Raw genomic sequence first — 21847 nt, forward strand, 5'->3', positions numbered from 1 at the left:
AATATTTCAAACACTTTGTACGGCGGTTACAAAATGGAGAGTAGGTAAAATCACTGAAAATTTTGGGACATTTCCTTTCTCCTACCTTATTTTCTTTAAAGAGCTCGTTATTCTGAGTAGGAAAAAAATAAAATTTTCCTACGTTAGAAAAAAAATCGATTTCTTCTCGCGAAAATGCCCAGTAATCACACCAGCTCAAAAATCAAATTATGTATCACCTAACACTGCGTATCTACAGAGGTGTCGCTCAAGCACACCGTCAAGAACCTTCGCTGCAATAGGGTTGTTTCCATTTTGAAATGCTTGTATTATATAATTATTTACCAAATTATGGCCTAAAATTCAATTTATTTGTGTTGTTCTCAAGTAAAAGGTACCGCATTGTCGCTTATCATAAGGACGCTCTTACAGGTTATTCGTATAGAGAGCAAGCAAATTGTATCCTTATGGTAAGCGACTATGTGGTACCTTTTACTTGAGAACGACACATTTAATTATTATTTCTAGTAAGTACAGTTATAATAATATAAGTTTTGAATAAAGAAATTACCTTTTTTGATAGTTTATCCTTTTTTTTATTCCTACAATCACCTAATCTTATATCAACTCAAAACTTCATATAGGTAAGTAAGGCTTACGTACAAATTACTACAAAAACAAATAATCCGGTATGTTCGCGATTTCTCTTGCGATACTTCGCAAGTTAGGGAGTCAAAATGGCGACTCACTCATTACGTAATTTAAGTACTTGTTGCATCGTTTTCCTATTACATTTTAGGGTAATTTTTTGCGACCATGGTATCCCCATATTATGATGTCATGATGACGTCATATATGTCTTTCTCTTACCCCTGGTCGCTCGGCTTCTTGTCTAGTTATATTGTATGTCTATGTTTCAAAATGAAACAATGAATTAGATTTACCGAAAGAGGGAGTGAGACAGACACGCGCCGTGCTTCAATAACACCTCATCGAAAATACGTTAAAAATGAAACACGAAAGAAAACAAGCGTAAGCGTCCGCAAGCTTACATACATATTACGTCATTTTGATCCTAGCATTGCTAAGTTACTTGTCAAAAGCGAAAAATCTAAGTCATCAAAGAACCTACCGAAGAAAGTTTTTTCTCTCTGTCGCACTTGTAATTTCATACGTAAGTGCGACAGCAAAGCAAAACTTCGTGGTTCGCGGTAGGCCTCCATATTTGTTAGCTATTATTGTACTAACGCGCATACCAGTATAACCTGACCTCAAGACTCATATTGCTGGTGTCATGTATAATCTGAATCAATTAGACTGGACAGTGAAATGGTTACTTGATAAGCGATTGAAATGCCAACCAAGTCTCACTGGGCATTTACGAAGCTAGCTTAGTTAGAAACAGTTATCGTTTAAGAGACCAAAATATTATTTAAATTATTGAAATATAATATAGTGGCGTACACAAAATATGATATTTTACATTAGTTTATTAATAAAAAAGTAAATATAATTTGTATAGGTGAAATAAACATGTACATTTTAACGATTTGAATTTGTAATACTTTTTGTTAACGTGCTTCGTATAGTATTTCGATCATTTATGATTTTGACATATTTATAGTACGAGAAACTCGAAAAAGTTGTTCGTAATCTTTAGTTGTGTTTTATAAATAGTGATCAGTGACCATTCTTATAATTATACCAAAATAACAATATATTAACATTGTTTTCGCGATAAAATATACCTGTGGGTCTTTCTTTGTGTCTTTTGCATACAAAAATCAAGTGTATATTACACGCCGGTGGCATTACCGCGCGAACGTTATTGAGGCTTTCGTTTGTTATCATATTACAATGCTATTATTACTGATAAATTATGAGGTGGTAAGTTAGTAATTTCTATATAATAATGGTACAAAAAATATTGGATTTGTTCTCCTTAGTTTGTTAATTGTTTGTCTGGCAGTTTATGGTTAGTATTTATTTCAATATATGAATGTTAAACTTAAAATGATATCAAGTAGCAAGGATTGATACTGAACAATCTAACAATAAAAATAATAAACTGCTAAATTAGAACAAGTTTCATAAAAGCATCATATTAAGTTGCAATAGGATGTATGTACTTTAACTCCTTAGTTTGATTCTTAAATGTATGTCTTCTGTTGTTAAAAGTTCTGTTTTAAACCTCCAGAATTGCACTCCAAGTAAATATTTAAAAGGAAGTTTAGCAATGCCTAAATATGTATTTACATTAAATATGGTTTGCTGCCATTGGAGTTGATGGAATATTCGATGCTGCAAAAGTGCTAGTACCTCTCCTCATTTGAAGTAAGACATTGTAACACCTCATTTTAGAGAATGAGGTACTCATACAAACTCATTTTAAATTGATGTCCTACCCATCACTAATGTTATAGCTATACTTCCCATAGTTATAGCTATATACATTTTTTTATACTACGTCGGTAGCAAGCATGCATACATACTGATAGTAAGCACTGTAAGCAGTCTCCGTAGCCTACGGACGCCTGTAACTCCAAAGGTGTTACTTACGCGTTGCTGACCCTAACACTCCGCACCTTCGTCGAGCTCTGGCAACCTTACTCACCGGCAAGCACACAACACTGTGGAGGTATTTCCCCAGCTGGGCTCTGCTCTAAATCTGGAATGACATCCGCTGTGCTGTGCCCTGCCACTCAAAGAAAGATGACATTCACAGTGCCCATTCCTCTCTTTTGGACTTAATTTAAGGACATACCCGCATCCACAACATATAAAAAGAAACTTACTTCTGTCCGGGACTTTTTGTGCATAGAATGATTTGCTCAATAAAAACTCCTCTGGCCTTCTTTGGGATACACAGTATCTCCATAGAAAATTTCATGTAGATCGGTTCAGCAGTTTAAGCGTGAAGAGATAATAGACCGACAGACAGACAGTCACTTTAATATCAGAACTATCAATAATACACTTAACTATTCAATGGTAGATCTTATGTAATTGCAATAAGGTTTACGAATGGTCAGCTAACTCTGTCAAATCCTACTGACTGCGCCAATCAAGATCACCCGTATGTACACCTAGGTAGAATCTTGGAGAAACGAATCCAAAATATTGTACCCAACACCTACGTATGTGACCCAATATTCATTTGTAAATAAATCATTCATTCATTCGTATTAGGCTGTGTTTTCACAAATGTGCGAGGACGTGTAACGAGGGATGTGTTTTTCAGAACCAATAGTATCACTGCACGCAGAGGGAAGAAAACAAATGAAGTGATTCTATTGGTTCTTACCAAACACATCCCTCGCTACGCATCTTCGCACATACCTGGTCGAAACGCAGCCTTAGCCAGGAGTGTCACAACGGTCCCAAATAACGAAGTCGATTCTTCTAATTCGCCATTAATGTGTTACCAAAAAATGTACTTCCCTAAACCTGATTGAGACAATATCGATCACGTTTTATGTCAAAGAAAGTAAAAAGAACCCTCTCTTAAGCTTAAATTCTCACGTCAATAGGTATTGGCTTCGCTAAATCCCTGTTTGTTTTATAAGCACGTCCCACGGGTTAGAACTGAGCAGCATTCACACTACAAAATCTTAACTTGATACTTTTTTAATGAAAACTATAGCGAACGATAAAACCATTAAGACGTTTTTGAGTAACCGCAAAAAGTTCTTCCTCCTTAGTAAAACGACGTACAAAGAGCTACGATGGTCCCTTTTTAGGGTTCCGTAGCCAAATGGCATAAAACGGAACCCTTATAGTTTCGCCATGTCCGTCTGTCTGTCTGTCTGTCCGAGACTTTGCTCCGTGGTCGTTAGTGCTAGAAAGCTGAAATTTGGCATGGATATATAAATCAATAAAGCCGACAAAGTCGTACAATAAAATCTAAAATTTTTTTTTTTTAGGGTACCTCCCCTACACGTAAAGTGGGGGTGAAATTTTTTTTTCGCTTCAACACTAGAGTGTGTGGTATCGTTGGAAAGGTCTTTCAAAACTAATGGGGGTTTTCAAGAAACATTTTTTGGTAAAGTGAATATATTCGGAGATAATCACTCCGAAAGAAAAAAAAATGTGTCCCCCCCCCCTCTAACTTTTGAACCATAGGTCCAAAAAATATGAAAAAAATCGTGGAAGTAGAGCTTAAGAAAGACAATAAATGAAAACTATAGCGGACATGATTAGTTTAGCTGTTTTTGAGTTATCGCAAAAAGTTTTCCCTTCATAGTAAAAAGACTTATTTTAATTAGGTACTGATTATGCAAATTTGCCTATTGGTTAACAATTTACTATACTTTAAGCTCCAGTTTAGCTTATTGTGACGGAAGAGTAACTACGGATCCCTACACTGAGCGTGGCCCGACATGCTCTTGGCCGGTTTTATTTTATTTTTATTATAAAGTGATCAGCGATTGGCCCTAGTCACACCTGATGGAAAGCGAAGACAGAGCCTAAGACGGAGCTCACCGGTTCAGTAGTAGCCTATTCACTCTTGCTTTAAAGAAACCGAGATCATATTTATCAGGCAATACAGATGGTCGGAGCGCATTTCATTCTTTAGGCGTCCGTACCAAAAAGACCGCAAACCGTTTCGTGCGAACAAATGGAATGTTTACTACGAACGGGTGCATTCGTTCCCCACGCCTGGAATTCCGATGATGGAAAGGGGAAGGTGGGATCAGGTCGTGCAGTTCCTGTGCGCTCTCCCCGGATTGTATCCTTATAATGTAGATGATACTTACTATTAATAGCCCCCATTTAAAGCAGTCTATTATGATAGAAAGGTAACTACGGAACCCTACACTGTGCATGACATTTATGGCACAACAGATCATGTTCAAAATAATTTCACTTGATACGTTATTGATTATGATACTAACTTCACACGACAGCATCATGTATTTCTAAATATATATATTTTCTGTTTTCTGGAAATGCCAATGATATTGCGCTTGTGTCTTCTCGGGGCTAGATTCGAACCGGTAGTAGTTTTTGACATCCGTAAGTGTTCAATTAACAAATATAGATTCTCATTTGTAGTTTGCACGATTCAGCCTACATTTCGTGCGGACCAACAAGCGAGTGAGTTTCGTATCATATCAATAAAAAAATATGTTTATATTTTTTAAAGTCTGAATTGGCCTCTAAGGTGTAACTCAAGGGACGATATTCTACCGCTTTATCTTCGTACCAGCTTTATCAACTTGAGTTGGGGGATGGGGGTGGTTTTGATGTAAACAAGTTGTTGAAAGGTGTCGTTCACATTTTCACATATGTGTATTGAGTGCCTGGTGGAACTGTGTGTACTATTATTTACTGTCAACTTAAGAATGATTGTATTCGTACAATTCGTACACTTGCCTTCAAGTGGTTAGAAATAATGTCACAGAATAAGTAACAATATTTCACGCTAATGTGTCAATTTTAATTTTATGAATAGGCATCGAGTGCGGCGCCTGAAGGCGTGTTCTGATTATAATAACAGATTATGAATTTGATTCTACCTCCCTAAGGCGTGTAAAGAAAAAGTAAGGAAGATTCACACGCCTCTGTAGCTCAGTTGGTTAAAAGCGATCGAAACGGTGTTCCGATAGGTCGCAAGTTTAAGTCTTGTCCAAAACGGTGAATTTTTCCTTTAATATGAAAATGATGGTCGCTTTTGTATATCGGTCTTTTCAACAGGTATGGGAAGAATCCGAGACCCTCCTCCCCGAATCAGACGCCATAAGCGCAGGCTGGTTGCGTGACGGCGTTTTCCCCTCGCGGCGTCTGTGCGGTGATTGGACAGCCAAACTCAAGCTACTCCGCTACCGGTCGCGCGGGAACGCCCTGCGCATACGCTTCCGTGCTGATCACGAGCGCCATCTAGCGGGGTTTAAGGCCAAGGTTGCTGTCGCTGACTGTGAGTACATACGCTTAATTCACTTTTGAGAGACCCCACACTTGCATTTTCTAAGCGTCAGCGTCTAGTCTACTCTATGGCTGCTGCTCGACGAAACTGCGCAGTGACACCATTTTCCATAGCGCCGACTCGACACCGACGCTCAAAAGACGTTAGTATGGGGTTTATTTTATACAGCTTCCGCTCGACTTTTTTAGTATAAGGGCGTTATAGGCGTCCGACAATGGAGCGCGCGAATCATGCTCTGAACCTCGGGCTTCACTCGACTTCTAGATCACATGACGGGGTCAACTTCTTTAACATAACGGGGCCACAGGCGCCCGACTTTTATGCCACGAGGGCGCCGCTGGCGCTCGGCGCTAAGGTGTGCTGCAGTTGGGGGCTTTGTTTGACTTTATTAGTATGAGAGCAGTGGTCGCGCACAGTGCTCCGAACTTGGTCTATATAGCCCAAACCCCTGCCGGCTTTCACGCGTGTGTGTCCTGTGCCGTGTATAGGCTGTACATCTATATGCCAAATTATTTATTATTTATTTGAATATAAAGCGGTCAAACTAAGATGATATGATAACCCTCCATTTGCTTCATAGTCCAGTAAAAATAAAAAACCTTCACAACGCTTTATAATCATAACCATATTTGCACAAAGCTTGTCACAATATTCGACTGATCTAACTCGCCCATATAGCTGGTGACGAGGAAACGATGGCCAATACACGTTCAATGATTTGTTAAATCAAGTATCGGTTCGGAGGTAATGGCGCGAGCTACGTCTGCCGATAAGGGCCGTGAGAAAAATGATTTTATTTTCGGCGTTACGGGAATTTTGCGGATGTTTTATCTTGGGAATGATTTTTACAAGTTCAGATAAGGTAGGGCAATTGGATTCGCGTTCGAATTGTTTTTAAGTTCATTGCTCCCGTGAACAGTTCATATTATTTCGGCAAGGTGAAAACAATTTTTTAGAAAAAATATGATTATTTGACCCAGTACATACCTACATGGGTATAATAGTTAGCCTAGAGGTGCCGTGTTGCTTCTTTTTTTTTTATACTACGTCGGTGGCAAACAAGCATACGGCCTGCCTGATGGTAAGCAGTCTCCGTAGCCTATGTACACCCGCAACTCCAGAGGAGTTACATGCGCGTTGCCTTAGGGTCGGCAACGCGCCCCACCACCCTCGTTGAGCTCTGGCAACCTTACTCACCGGCAAACTAGCTTTCTAAACTAGGGGTTGTAAGTATTTCAAAATGAACTGTTAACATTGCTTAAACAATATTGGAATAAAAAAAAACATTACAACCGGCTTATTTCATTTAATCACAAATTCTTAAAAAACTAGAAAATCTACTAACGGTCCATCCGGACCAACGACTTGTGTTTGTTTGCTTGCTTGAGGATCTCCTGATAGGCCCACGAAGAACTATGACTGAATAGTAACCTATTTATAGAAAATATTAACTCAATTTGCTCTAGTATAAATAACCTACTTTATATTATTCCACACTACACGTACTACCGGGTGTTTCCTGTAACAGGAGCAATAAATTAAACTGTAGGCTGTATTCCTCAAACTCACCAACATTTGTTCAACAACTTTTAAAAATAACTTATGTTTTAATTTTTATTACACATTGAAGTTAATTCTAAGATGCAATGTATTGCGAATTTTGTCACGTTTAAAACGTGACAAGCAACGTCAAACACACTGATGTCAACGTACATTGAATATAATAAGAAATTTGTATGAAAAAGATAAAACCTAAAAAGAATTTTAATAGAAAATTAAACACAAATGGGTGGAAAAACAATTAAAAACTTATAAATAAAAAAATTGGCCCAGATCGAGACCGCTTGGCAGGGTGCCCAGAAGTCTGGCTGCATTGCCCCTCTGGATAGCAATGCTTATCCGCTGGGCGAAGTACAGGCCAGCCCTCTGGTCACCCGAAGCCTCTATAAGGCGTTTTGCTAACTCCTTATAGAGGCGGCGCGCGCTAGGCCCCCACGGCCTAGGGTTTCAACCCCAAACGCCGCAAATATGTAACTACTGCCGAGGTTGACATACTTGCGACGCTTGAGGCTTTTGGCCTAAAGATTTCATAATTCTTAAAAGTTGTTAATCAAAAGTTATATCGTTTTAGGAGTACAATATATGGTATAATTATTTGCTCGTGTTACAGGAAACACCCGGTGCATGTTTTAAATGTTTATCGTAAGCTGTATCGTTTGTGAACATTTGTCAATTTCTTAAAATTTTACATGATTTATTGACACACCCCTTGTTGACTTTAGCAAAGAATTGAGATTAAGTATTTATTAATGTTTTTCGTCTATTAACTATACATATTAGATACACATCCTACCGACACAATAAAAAATAAAACTCAGAGGATGCCATTCACAACCTTTCAATAGAAAACTCATTTTCACGCAAATCAAATCAAAATGCCACTCAGAAAAAAATCGATACTAAATCAATCTCGCGAATCCACGATTTTATATCCACCAATCTACGTTTGACAGCTCAATCTATTCACTTGAATCACCCTTTTTATTTTATTTTTCATACCCAACAAAAGCGTAGTTGAAATTCCTTGGGTTCCTAAAGTCAAATTCTGATTTAAAAAAAAAGTTTTCAAAAATCATTCAATCAAAATAAAAGTTATATGTACCTATTGAATTTACGTACGGACGCACCAGTACCCCTAGTGTAAATATTTTCGACAGCGAAACGTGACGTACGCGTTTGCGTTAAGTGTCATTTTGTATGAGATTTTTGACTTTCCAAAACGTCCCGCTTGGCGCGCTGTTCAAAAACCCATACATAATGAGACTTAACGCAAACGCGTACGTCACGTTTCGCTATCGACTAAATTTACACTAGGGGTACAGAACTCTTTATACTCCAAAAGAAACTCGTTCGCATACTAGCAAATATTAATGAACCGGATACATGCAAGCACATTTCCAAAAACATAATTTACTGACTCTACCAGGAATTTATATTCTGAAAATATGTAAGTTCATTAGAAAAAGTATTGGTATGTTTAAAAAATGAGAAGAGGTTTTATCTAGAGCTCACTCAGTCAGGCACCGAAACATACTTATGCTGCCGTCATCAAAATTGAAAATGCACTCAAAAAAACACATATGTCATGGCAATAAAAAATTTCAATAAATTACCAGACGAACTTAGAAACGAAGAACTAGACTCTACCTTCATAAGACGTCTTATAAAATTACTTGTCTTAAAATGTTATTATACTATTACTGAGTTCTTTGATGACCATTTAACTAATTCTAAACTTGACATTTAACTAATTTATACATAATTTATACTATTTAATTATTATCATTCGTATTTACTTTAATTATTTCTTAACAATATATCACCACTGTTCTATATTTATTTATTACGAATTGACTACCTAATGTTATATTTCTACTGCAACTACCGATTTAAACATTTTTTTTTGTTGTATAAATGTAATTTAGCTTTAAACTAGCTTTTAAGACAGTGCTACGCCCTTGCAGGGTGACCATGTACCAAATTTTTATGTAACACCTTTCATTACCATGGTTTTTTTGCATGAAATAAATGAAATGAAATGAAAATGAAATTTCCCGCAACAGGAATTTCGTAACAAAATTTAGTTAAATAAATAACAAATGAGTAATTTATCGCAATAATGTGGATATTAAATTAATATATGGAAATGATAAAAAAATAACCTGATAGTTTTAAAATGTATGTTTTTAGGGTTCCGTAGCCAAATGGCATAAAACGGAACCCTTATAGTTTCGCCATGTCCGTCTGTCTGTCTGTCTGTCTGTCTGTCTGTCTGTCTGTCTGTCTGTCCGAGGCTTTGCTCCGTGGTCGTTAGTGCTAGAAAGCTGAAATTTGGCATGGATATAAAAATCAATAAAGCCGACAAAGTCGTACAATAAAATCTAAAAATTTAATTTGGGTACCTCCCCTACACGTAAAGAGGGGGTGAATTTTTTTTTTCGCTTCAACCCTAGAGTGTGGGGTATCGTTGGAAAGGTCTTTCAAAACTAATAGGGGTTTTCAAAAAACATTTTTTGATAAAGTGAATATATTCGGAGATAATCGCTCCGAAAGAAAAAAAAAATGTGTCCCCCCCCCTCTAACTTTTGAACCATAGGTCCAAAAAATATGAAAAAAATCGTGGAAGTAGAGCTTAAGAAAGACAATAAATGAAAACTATAGCGGACATGATCAGTTTAGCTGTTTTTGAGTTATCGCAAAAAGTTTTCCCTTCATAGTAAAAAGACTTACTTTAATTAGGTACTGATTATGCAAATTTGCCTATTTGTTTAACTCGGGTGAAAGGTACCATTTACTACACTTTAAGCTCCAGTTTAGCTTATTGTGACGGAAGAGTAACTACGGAACCCTACACTGAGCGTGGCCCGACATGCTCTTGGCCGGTTATTTTAACTTCCAAAAGGGAAATAAGTAAAAGATTGTATTGCATTGGCAACCATATACATGAACGCCGACAATATTTCACCGACAAAATAGCATATTTCTTATTTTTGATAATTCAAGATGGTCTCTCAGTGACCGTGACGTGACGTTTACTTATCGTTTTTAGGGTTCCGTAGCCAAATGGCAAAAAACGGAACCCTTATAGATTCGTCATGTCCGTCTGTCTGTTATTTTAGGAGCGTGTCGCGAGTGACGTACGACTGTCGGACTTTGACTATCCATTCTGCTTTATTGCAGTGGGTCTCATATTATATTATATAGACATTTGAGCCTAAAAACCAACCGTATCGATTGATACCATCAATAAAAAATGTTATCTAGCCTATTTAATACATTTTGACGACCGGTTTGGCCTAGTGGGTATGAAGCTGATGGTCCCAGGTTCAAATCCTGGTAAGGGCATTTATTCGTGTGATGAGCATGGATATTTGTTCCTGAGTCATGGGTGTTTTCTATGTATTTAAGTATTTATAAATATTTAAATATTATATATATCGTTGTCTAAGTACCCTCAACACAAGCCTTATTGAACTTACTGTGGGACTTAGTCAATTTGTGTAATAATGTCCTATAATATTTATTTATTCAATACACACATTTCTTGTTATTCAGGTAAAATCAATGCAATTCGGAAAATAAAGATTTGACACTTAGCAATGTAATTTTATTTATAGTTTCAAATAATTAATATAAGTCCTATCCAGTCACAGAGAAGTCCATTTATTTTATGATTTCCACAGTAAAAATACATAACTACACATACTTGAAAACTTTTAGAGACGACAAGGCTTTAGGGTAACATTGTTGCACGTTCAACACCGTCTGATTACTTCCATAATAATAACTATAGAACTTTCAAAAACTTACCTACTCACAACTTGCTCTACCCACTATGCCCCTTCGCGAACTTCGTATAACGCTCCATCATAACAATATTACTTCGAAAACTTCCACACCGTAAGATAATGAGAACACGGCGACAAAATGCCTATTTTCCATTTAACTTTGTCCGACTTTCCGCCCCGGTCCGTTCATGGCTAGAACGGACACGACGGAACCGTTGAAAGTAAACAACTTTAAACAAAAAATACCTTACACCATTGAAATAGAACTCAATTTCGTTTGTCCTGTTTGAGTGGGCTTTGTTCCTTGCTCAATGCAATTGCAGCGTTAATAAAAGGATTCAAAGTTTATTATCGCACGCGAGGAGTTGAATGAACGGTTGGTAGTTTTAATTAAGAGAAACTGTGCAGGTTTCCGCACTGCGCTGGGTTTTTACGGGCTTATTAGGATTATTAGCATAGACGAGATCACTAGCATAAGTACCCATGGAGCTCATTTGTGCCTGTTTACGAATGCAGCCAAGTTTGCATCCATTGCTTCTGCTTTAAAAAGGCTTTGAGCCTCATTTATGAGTTTGATAAGGTTTTTATGCTGATCTTGTGGCTAGGTTCCGAATTGCAGGTTCTATTTTAAGGTAACTCCTCCTTAGCACTTAATCTTGGATTTTTTCTCGGTTACACACGTCCTGAGTTTCGCGCGCAACGTAAAACTGCAATAGGATAATTTAATACACTGCAAGATTTCAAAAATTTATTATAAAATATATATGTGTGTTAATCTAAAGGGAATGTAGTTAAGTTAAAAATAAATAAAATTAAAGTTGCATATGATAGTTGTACTTGCGGTTGCAAGTATGTAAATGCTTCTTATTCAAAAAATATTTGCGATTTTAGAAATAATCCCGGGGTCAAAGTCATCCCAACTCAAAGATACACGATAAGACTCATCTTATCGTGTATTTTTGAGTTGAAATTCAAAATCAAGACAAAATGTAGATTCATGTTGCCAGAATGTTGTCTGTATGTTTATAAAACAACATGTTCTGTTTTTGATAATGAATAAATGAGACTCAAAAGAAAAAGTAATACCAACGACATCATATCCAGTGGACGAAATGAAGTGTCTCGGGATTTCGAACATAACCTTCGGGCTAGAATGTATGAACATTCATTTTTCTTGCACTCAAAAAGTTGGAAGAAAGAGTTAAATGCCTTAGGTACATATATCGGCGATAAACGGTTTGGTCTAAGATTGTTTTCTCAATGTCCGATCCGGTATCAAATTTCAGATACTATAGAGAAGACATTTCTAAAGGGCTTTTTTTATATTTATTCACTGTTTAAATGTTAAGTGTTCAAAAGATAACTTTAAATAAGAAAAAGGACATGATGCCACAGGTGCTCTCTAGCAGCTGTTTTTCTTCAAGAATCTTCCGACATCCGATATCAGATCGGACAAAGTGAAACCGCTCTAACACTGCAGACAGTAATGTTCGGGTTCTATCGACACATTACAAAAAACTTGCAAGATTTTAAGCATTTTTTGTACAACTATTCCTCAGAACAAAGTTGTACATTTCAATATTTCCGTAGTTTATTTTTGTAATATTTTTATTGTATTTATAAAACATAGAAAAAAAGCGCTGGTGGCCTATTAGCGGTAACAGCGTGCGACTTGCAATCCGGAGGTCGCGGGTTCAAACCTCGGCTCGTAGGTACCAATGAGTTTTTCAGAACTTATTTACGGAATATCATTTGATATTTATCAGTCGCTTTTCGGTGAAGGAAAACATCGTAAGGAAGCCAGAATCCAATAAGGCCTAGTTTACCCTCTGGGTTGGAAGGTCACATGGCAGTCGCTTTCCTAAAAACTAGTGCCTACGCCAATTCTAGGGATTAATTTCCAAGCGGACCCCAGGCTCCCATGAGCCGTGGGAAAATACCGGGACAACGCGAGGAATATGATGATAATCGACTCGCTGCGAATGCGAAGCGGCGCGACGCGGCGAGGAAGAAACAAGCCCTCGCCGGTTGTCGCCACCACCATGATCTGCTTTGGCAAAGTGTTTTCCATACGTTGCACATGCATTTAAACAGCAACGCTACCATATAAGTATACATTATAAACAGAAATAGATGGAAACATTCAATTTGTTTCCTAGTCGTTTGTCTGTTTTCCCTCGACGTGTTATAGATTTGTCAAAAAACGATACATTTATAAACCGAGTCTTAGAATACGCGACTTGAATAATCGTCCCGATGTTTCGCAGGGAAACTTTCCGTACATTCATAATGCCCATCAATTGTGTTTCTTCTTCATAAAGTTTGTAATAAATTACATATTCTGGCGGGGGAAAATTGAATCGCTCGCGACGATCCATCACGGAGACAATGAGCGACGCTCACGGTGTGATGGACAGTGAATGTCCGGCTTTTTAACGGATAAAATTTCATAGGCGGCTGCACTTAATTTATAATGTTGTATTTTATGTAACTTCCCCAATTTCACGAAGACGGCTTGGCCGATTAGAAAACTCTTTTTTTTAATGGCTAATGTAACGACTTTATAGTTAATTACATTGTATATCACAAGTATTAGTGCGTGCGAGACGGCCGTGCGAATTACAGCTAACTGATATGATTCCAATATCATTCTAATAACGGTTAAATGTCAGAAATTCTCAAATTGCGGGGATCTTTCTCTTTTACTCTCACTAAGACGTAATTAGAGTGACAGAGAGAAATGCCCGCAAGTTCGCCACTTCGATTTTCGCGGTTATAGCCCTGGGCACGTTCGAATCGGCCTATCAGTAACGTTCCCAGTAACAGCGGTGTAATTATAATTAGATTTACTTGTTTAACTTATAATATTTGTTTAACATATAAACTGACGATGCAAGTTGAACGCAGTTATAATTTTTTACATTTTAAAAGATAAAAATTACGCGCTTCTCATGTTCGATTTACGATGGCCTCGTTTGGCCATTTCCGATGTTCGAGAAAAATATATTTCATTTCCTTCCATTCGTACCCAACTCCGATCCAAATAAATAATACATTAGCGCAGAATGGAAAGGAAATCGGGTCCGTTACAAAATCACCCGCCGAACGCAGATCCGGTAAAATCTTGTTTTCTTTCAAAATTACTGAATGACCTCTCTTTGAAGGCAGCCATTTTGAAATTGCTGTATAATGGGAGTGAAGGTAATTATCTAATTCCGAGGGAAATGTGATCCTAATTTTTACAGGTAATTTAAAAAAAACTGTAGAAACGAATAGGTAGAAATATATTATTGTTCAGATTTGGGTAAACAGAAGTTTTTTTTAGATGTTTGGTATGTTCCTCTTTCACGCGTAGACAATGTTTGGGTTTTTTAAGACCTGGGTCTACATCATATATTGCTAATTTAAACTACTTTTGGCTGATAAGTCAACTTCAACTTCATTTCATAATTTGTTTTTATTTCTATTTTACGAGTCTTAATCTACAAAATATAACCAAACCAAACGGTTAGAAAAATTATGATTTAAACCACCGTAGCTCCAGTACGAAAATTCCACAGTTTTTAAAAATCCCATTCATCTACCGCCTTAAACTAAAAGCCAATAAAATGTATATAACCGTGTCTTACGCTATTCGATTCCAATTTCAAAAATTCATTCGTTCGTTTTATTTCCATTCATTCATTCCGTTCCGCGCTGAAGTGTTCCCGAACTTCGAAATTCAAATGGACGTATGCATTTCAATTTTAGTTTTCACTATTTCCCTTATTTGTCACGCGCTTTTAGTTCCAAACTTTATTTGGAAGGTAATAAAGTTGAAAATTGTGTGATTTTTATTTTAGTACCTATATGTTTATTTAAATAATATTATGTAGGCAATTCCTCATAACGTACCGTGGACATATTTGCCTATTCGGGTTTTATTAAAATTGCCTTTCATTTTAAATGCATGAGTTTTTACCATGAAGGTACGCGGCAGACATATTTTATTCTGCTAGTATTTTATTGCATACGTATTATATGCGTTGATATTATTTAATCTTTGAATTCGTAATTTAAATTTAACTGGCTCCTAACGTAATAGCCGATATCGTACCTAGTCACAAGCCACAACACGACACAAGCCTTAGTGAGCTTACTGTGGGGCTAGGTTCGTTTGCGTAATATTAGTTAATTATAGCTGTAATTATTTATTTAATATATTATTGACACAACAAAAAACAAGTATGTAAAACATAATAAAAACACTTAAATTTTATAAACTTATAAATAAAAAAATTGGCCTAAGTCGAGGTCGCTCGGTAGGGTGCCACTGGATGGCATTGCTGATCAGCTGAGCAAAATAATGGCCAGCCCTCTAATTTAAATAATTAATGTGTAGGGATGTTTAATGTCATAATGCCCAGGACCTACCCTCTTCGAATTGAGTATATTGGCCATAATAAATAAAGTTTGCTATAAGTATGACCAACTCCAAAATGGAAAAAAATTGCTGTGCCTATAAAAATATTAAACCTGACCAGTCCAAACGTTCACTTCCTTCACAACAGTTGGTACAAAGTAAAATTAATCGAACGTAACTAGTAGGAGATGGCTGAATATTAAAGAAAACATCCCGTATCTTTTTCATTTTCTCAAACATTTTTTACTAAGACCCCAGACGCATTCAGAACGCCACAATTTAACCATCAACCCGGCAAACGGTCCCCCGGGCTTTGCGTTTTTCCTAATCAAAAACCCTCCTTAAATAATTTACAGGCAGAAACTTAAACACAAATAAACTCCCGGCAGCCTTCCCTTTCTTCAAATATTTAAACGGTCTGCAATAAGTGGGAAAGTAAAAATTCAAACAAAGTTCAACTTTATTTCATAAAGCGTAAAGTTGATTTTGGAATGAGGTGAGACACGAGTTTTGGTAAGTGAGTATGTAAAAGTATTTACCTACTGAACAAAACATTTGAATCTCTGTAGTGAGTGTAGTAACATTACGCACACACCGAGTGTGTAGGTGGCATTAGAGATGCATGCTAGAGTGAAAAATAGACAGACATATATCTGAACAGACCCTGTATGTATGTCAACATTTTCTGCCGCCAGTAAAGTCAAACTCAAAATATTATTTATTCAAGTAGGCCTAGTGATATACAAATATCATCTTAAGTGTCTTCTTCTATCATCTTCTTCTTCCTTCCATCTTGTAACCCCCAGCTGGGCATATTCTGGGAACAATGATATAAAGCTTAGAATTAATTTAGTATGCCATCTAAGAAGTGTAACGTTCTTACGGTAGATGTCGCTAGGGTCCCCTAGATCCTAAAAAGTGGAAAAATTTGAATGAGGTCTTGGTGGGTCAGATGGTAGAGCGCTGAAGTATCGATCCAGAGGCCGTGAGTCCAAGCCTCACCAAAGGCCTTTATTTTGTCACTTTAAATTTTTTACTATTGATTGATCCCAATTTTTCATTAAGGATCAAAAGATAGTGCTTCGAGACCGATTGGGACTGCACTGAAAGAAATGTTTGCATAACTGTAACAAAATTTTGGTTACTGTTTACACAAAAATTGGGACTTGCGAACTATGTGTTATATGTTACAAAACCGATTTGGCTATCAGTGTTCAGGTACTGGGTATACACTACAAAATAAGTTTGTAAATTTATGCAAAGTTTATTTTCTTATAACCGTAGTTTAGTTATTTAGTAAAGTTACAAAACCAGTTCGGCTATCTATTTTTTTCAGTGTGTATAGAACCCTTGAAGCAATAGAAAAAATATATGTCTATGGTCAAACGTAACCTTTTCCAAGTTTTGTTGACCTGTGGAACTCGGTTTTGGAATTGTTAAATTTGCCTTTGAAAGTACAGGAATGTTGTTTAATAATGAGCACAAATGTTTCCAGTAATTATAGGTAAGTAGATTGTGTTTTGTTTGTATTTATTTTGCTTTTTCCAAGCTTAAGTCCAGCGGCAGATGTATGATTTCAAAATTAGATTAAAAAAAAACCATAACGTAGCCGACTTAATCATTCTAAAATAAATAAGATAGAAAAAAAAAACGTGTAGACCAAAAATTTTTTTTTTACGAAAAGAAATGCGGATTCCAATTTTGGTTAGTAACATGTACAGTAGATATGGTGCTACTTTCCCGCACTAGTGCGGGACTAAGCACTTTCCGTGCCTATGTCGATAATTTAAAGAGCCATATGAACTGTAAAACGTTGTACGATACACGTGCAAGTAGGTAATTCATAATTCATGTGTCGGTTCCTCGTGTCGACTCGTGTTCTTTCGGCCGTGTTTATCCCTTTCCGATATTTTGACATTTGTTAGTTAAAAGGAAACAAAATTTACTCAGAAACAGAGGATTCGGTTTTACGAATAAATATTTTTCTATTTTTTGCTACCGAAGCCGGCAATCAATTCTATTGACAGTTCCACCAATTTTATTACCCAACGTCCAAACGAAGCACAAAAATGTCCTTTAGAAATGACCTAATATAGCAATCAAGTTTTCCCACGTCGCTCGGGTCAGGTCATTTTGTTCTCTGTGTATCCCTATTCACTGTTTAAAAGAGAGACTAGCTCTCAAGACAACCAATGTTAGTTGAGACTTTGTAGTAAATACAGCGTGGGTTCATTAAACACATAAAAAAAAAAGTTAGTCTTGACGCCTTAGCTGTGACGCTGCTACTTTATGACTTGGTTTTTAAAGAAAACTCGCAATTATTATCTGTTAATAAAAAATAAAACTTTACTTATCCGTTGTAAACATTTTTTTTTTTTTCACCAAAGTTTAAAACAAAAAACGTGACGTGTGTAGAAAACGCAAGTAAATATTTTTTTTGGCCAATTCGGCCGAAACACAACAACTTTTGCCCTTTATTACCTGGAATGCGGGGTTAAAATATGTCAGGCCCTCGGTGTATATTAAACCGGGTCTCATATGTACATAAAATCGATGATTGCTCGACATGCTTCGGTCCGTAACGAAAAGCAATTTCACAGAGTGCACGCGTTGGTAGTTCGTTGCACGTGGTGGTTGGTGTTTGGTGGTGGTGAGCTTTTGTACCAGGTATTTTAAGTAGTTTGTAACTGGCGGATAGAGTGGAGGCAGATCTCCTTTAGCTCGACGTCAGAGAAAGCTGGCGCGAGTCCGCTCTGGACCGAGAAAAGTGGCGTGCTCTTGTGTTGGAGGCCAAGACTCATTTTGAGTCATCGCGCCAACCAAGTAAGTAATATCGAATGACTCAACTTCTTAAGAGGACAGATCGAACAACTAAAACTCGAATTAGCCTGAATGTAAGGTGAAACGAGGTTGAATTGTTTTAAATATATTTACGCGGATATAATGCAATACTCCCACAGGAAGCACTGGTGGCCTTAGCGGCAAGATCGTGCGACTTGCAATCCGGAGGTCGCGAGTTCAAACCCCGGCTCGTACCAATGAGTTTTTCGGAACTTATGTACGAAATATCATTTGATATTTACCAGTCGCTTTTCGGTGAAGGAAAACATCGTGAGGAAACCGGACTAATCCCAACAAGGCCTAGTTTACCCTCTGGGTTGGAAGGTCAGACGGCAGTCGCTTTCGTAAAAACTAGTGTCTACGCCAAATCTTGGGATTAGTTGTCAAGTGGACCCCAGGCTCCCATGAGCTGTGGCAAAATGCCGGGACAACGCGAGGAAAAAGATATAATGCAATACTCAATTAATACTTCATGTAACTTGAATTCCTACCAACTTTAACCGAAGACTAGCCTAAGCTCGGTGTACATATGGAATAAATCCAAGAAAGGCGGACAACGTGACCGATAAACCTATCCAGGATTTACGAGAGCCGAATGAGTCGTTAATTTCCGAACGAGATAAAAAGTCGCCGCAGATAAAAAAGTTTCTAGATATCGTGCACCCGAGAGAATGAACAATATAACTCTCAGCTATAAGGGACTTGCGTACTGAAGTGTTTTCTTAATATTATATTTGCTTGGGCATCATTGTATAAGCAACAATTTATCGTGACAAATGAAATGGTAAAAATAATGAATAAGAATGTTTTTTATTTAAATATTTCTATGACTTAAGCTTATTTTCACACCATACATTAATTTAAAAACTTAACTAAATAGTTTTCTGCGGGGAGTGTCTCCTTTCCCCATGTTTTTTATTTATCATGGTTATTTTTAAAGTATAAATAAGTAAACTTTAAACGTTTCCATTTGTGGTCATTTGTAACTATGGCAGGAAGGACACTTTTTTGTATTTAACAAAAAACTTGATATTTTGACCTTTGACCATATTTGACCATACCGTGATATTTGACCACACACGCACTTACAGTCGAGTACATAATTATGTACACGTTTTTTTACCTTATTGCAATGGATTAAGGTGAAGAAATGTATGACATATTTATGAACTTAACTGTAATATAGTTATAGAAAATAAAAATGTTTTGCGTGAAAATTTCTACCACAAATACAAATATCAAATACTCTTTATTGCACACCTCAATACACAAAACAGTACAAATAATACAACACATAAAGAAGAGGTAAACAACAGGCGGTCTTATCGCTAAAAAGCGATCTCTTCCAGACAAACTTTAGGTAGGGGAATTAAAAAAAAAATGTTATGTCAGTAGGTGTTCCAGATGCAATAAAAGAAGTCTAGCACAGAATAAACACAAAACAAAACAATATATCATATACAAATATAAATAAAAAGATATATAAATGCATATATTAAAATACATATTATATATATAATAAATGCCAGCTATAAGTACGTCAGTACTACCACTTTTATCCATTGACTCCTATCTCTAGTAAATTTGAAAAGTCGATAATACCTAGAGTTCTAGAGCTAAACTCAGGCCATTCCAGTAATACTAGCGTCCGATAGCCGGCAGTTACGCGCGCTCTGTAATTTACTAAATTACCAGTCGAGCTACCCTCCTTCAGGCTCTTTCACTGGAGTCTATTTGCAAAACTGATGTTTTTAATTTATCATGGTTATTTGTACAATAAGAGATATATTTTACGTAAAAAATTACACTAAATAAAAAATATTTCTCCTATTTTGTGTGTTTTAAACAGAAAACAGTTAAGTATTATGGATACTTTTGCGCCGGGGACAACTAGGACGGGTCTTTTTATATTATATATATATATGTGTGTGTTTTTTTACGTATGTGTGCCCCGACACACATTCGCTCACATATGGAATTATCCCGTAGACGGATTTGGCCGCACATATCTACCCTTTTCTTGCCGAGATTTAAAAGAGTTTACAAATGTATTGGGTAAATACGTATGCTAAAGTTTCTTAAATACCCTTAAGAATGATAACGAGTAATAAAGGGATTTTAATATAGGATCCCCACACAAAGGTACCCGTTTCCATTGCTCGCAGTTAGATACGAGTCCACATTTCATTTGGCGGGTATAGAATTTTTATTTAGAAATAGTAGAGAGGAATAAATAAGCAGGTATATTGATTTTAGTGTTCCTGAGGCTTTTGTAGAGTTTGCATAAAACAAACATGACATAACGTGATTGGTTCTATCTAAAAATCGTTTAAAATCCTGAAAAGAATTCAGTTTCAGAAAATCTGCATGATGGTAAACGAAATATTTTCTAACTGACAAAATAGTTGGATGAAAAATTTCTATCAAACTCTGGACATCCGAAAAAAGCAGATTGTGTTAACGTAAATATTCAACATATTTTTATTTTTATTTGCCGATATATCTAAGCGATGTTACCGGACAGAATGATGGAAAATGAGATTTATATTGCGTTTAAAATATGTTCAACTATTTTTTGTAACTATTAATTTAATAAGTTAGAGATTGATTCAATTCACTTGTATTTGACTTCAAATGTTTTACAGATAGTATTATTCTCGCGTAGGTGTAGTGAAAAACATTGTGTTTAATTCGGTGGCTAAATTTTGTGAGGATAGTCCGTTGGTTCCTCTCTCTGCGGCCCTGACCACCGCCAGCTAGGTTAGGTTTTTTAGAAGGTGTTTATATGTATTTTGTATCGTTTTTGTACGTGTTTTTTTATTTTTTTATATGCATTTTGTAAAAAAATCTATAGCCTAAGGAGGAAAATAAATAAAGAATAATAATTCGGCTAATAAAAAGGATCTCTGTAATCTCTTAAGCATTTAGTAGCTTTTCCTTAACATCTGTGACAATTGGGGGAAAATTTAATCTCATTAGAATTCCTTTGCTTTATTTACTTACCAATTTAATTATTTGTGAACGAGCTGAAGAGACACCATTCAAATTAATGAGCACTTTTGTTTAACGTCCTAAGACGGTTTATTTCGCTTAAATAACGTCTAGTTATTTCGAAGATTACCAAAAATATATGCTTCAAGGGAAGTGAAAAATTAAATGTATACGCATAAGAATATAAAGTCCTTTAAGAAACTGTCCGATATCCATAGTTATAATACGCGAAATAAACATAAGTTAGTAGTCTCCAAGTTTCGTCTACAGAAAGTTAAAAAATCGTTCATGGGAAACTGTGTAACATTTTATAACAAAGTACCCTTAGAGGCATGGAACCTGCCCTATACTTCATTCAAG

The 21847-nt window shown here is 36.4% G+C and overlaps 1 protein-coding gene and 1 long non-coding RNA gene across 4 annotated transcripts in view; one reads left to right on the forward strand and one right to left on the reverse strand.

Moving 5' to 3' along the window:
• The window catches only part of LOC133523223 (uncharacterized), a 524757-nt gene that overhangs the window by 458023 nt on the left and 44887 nt on the right, over positions 1-21847 (forward strand). For all 3 annotated transcript variants that reach the window (XM_061858700.1, XM_061858702.1, XM_061858701.1), the window contains one exon: positions 5677-5896. In XM_061858700.1, the coding sequence (XP_061714684.1) occupies positions 5677-5896 (220 nt within the window). The remainder of the gene's footprint in view (positions 1-5676; positions 5897-21847) is intronic.
• LOC133523241 (uncharacterized) overlaps positions 1-21847 on the reverse strand; it is a 321866-nt gene that overhangs the window by 195618 nt on the left and 104401 nt on the right. The gene's annotated exons all lie outside the window — the stretch shown is intronic.

Source organism: Cydia pomonella, chromosome 12 (assembly GCF_033807575.1).
Source record: "Cydia pomonella isolate Wapato2018A chromosome 12, ilCydPomo1, whole genome shotgun sequence".
Lineage (NCBI taxonomy): Eukaryota > Metazoa > Arthropoda > Insecta > Lepidoptera > Tortricidae > Cydia > Cydia pomonella.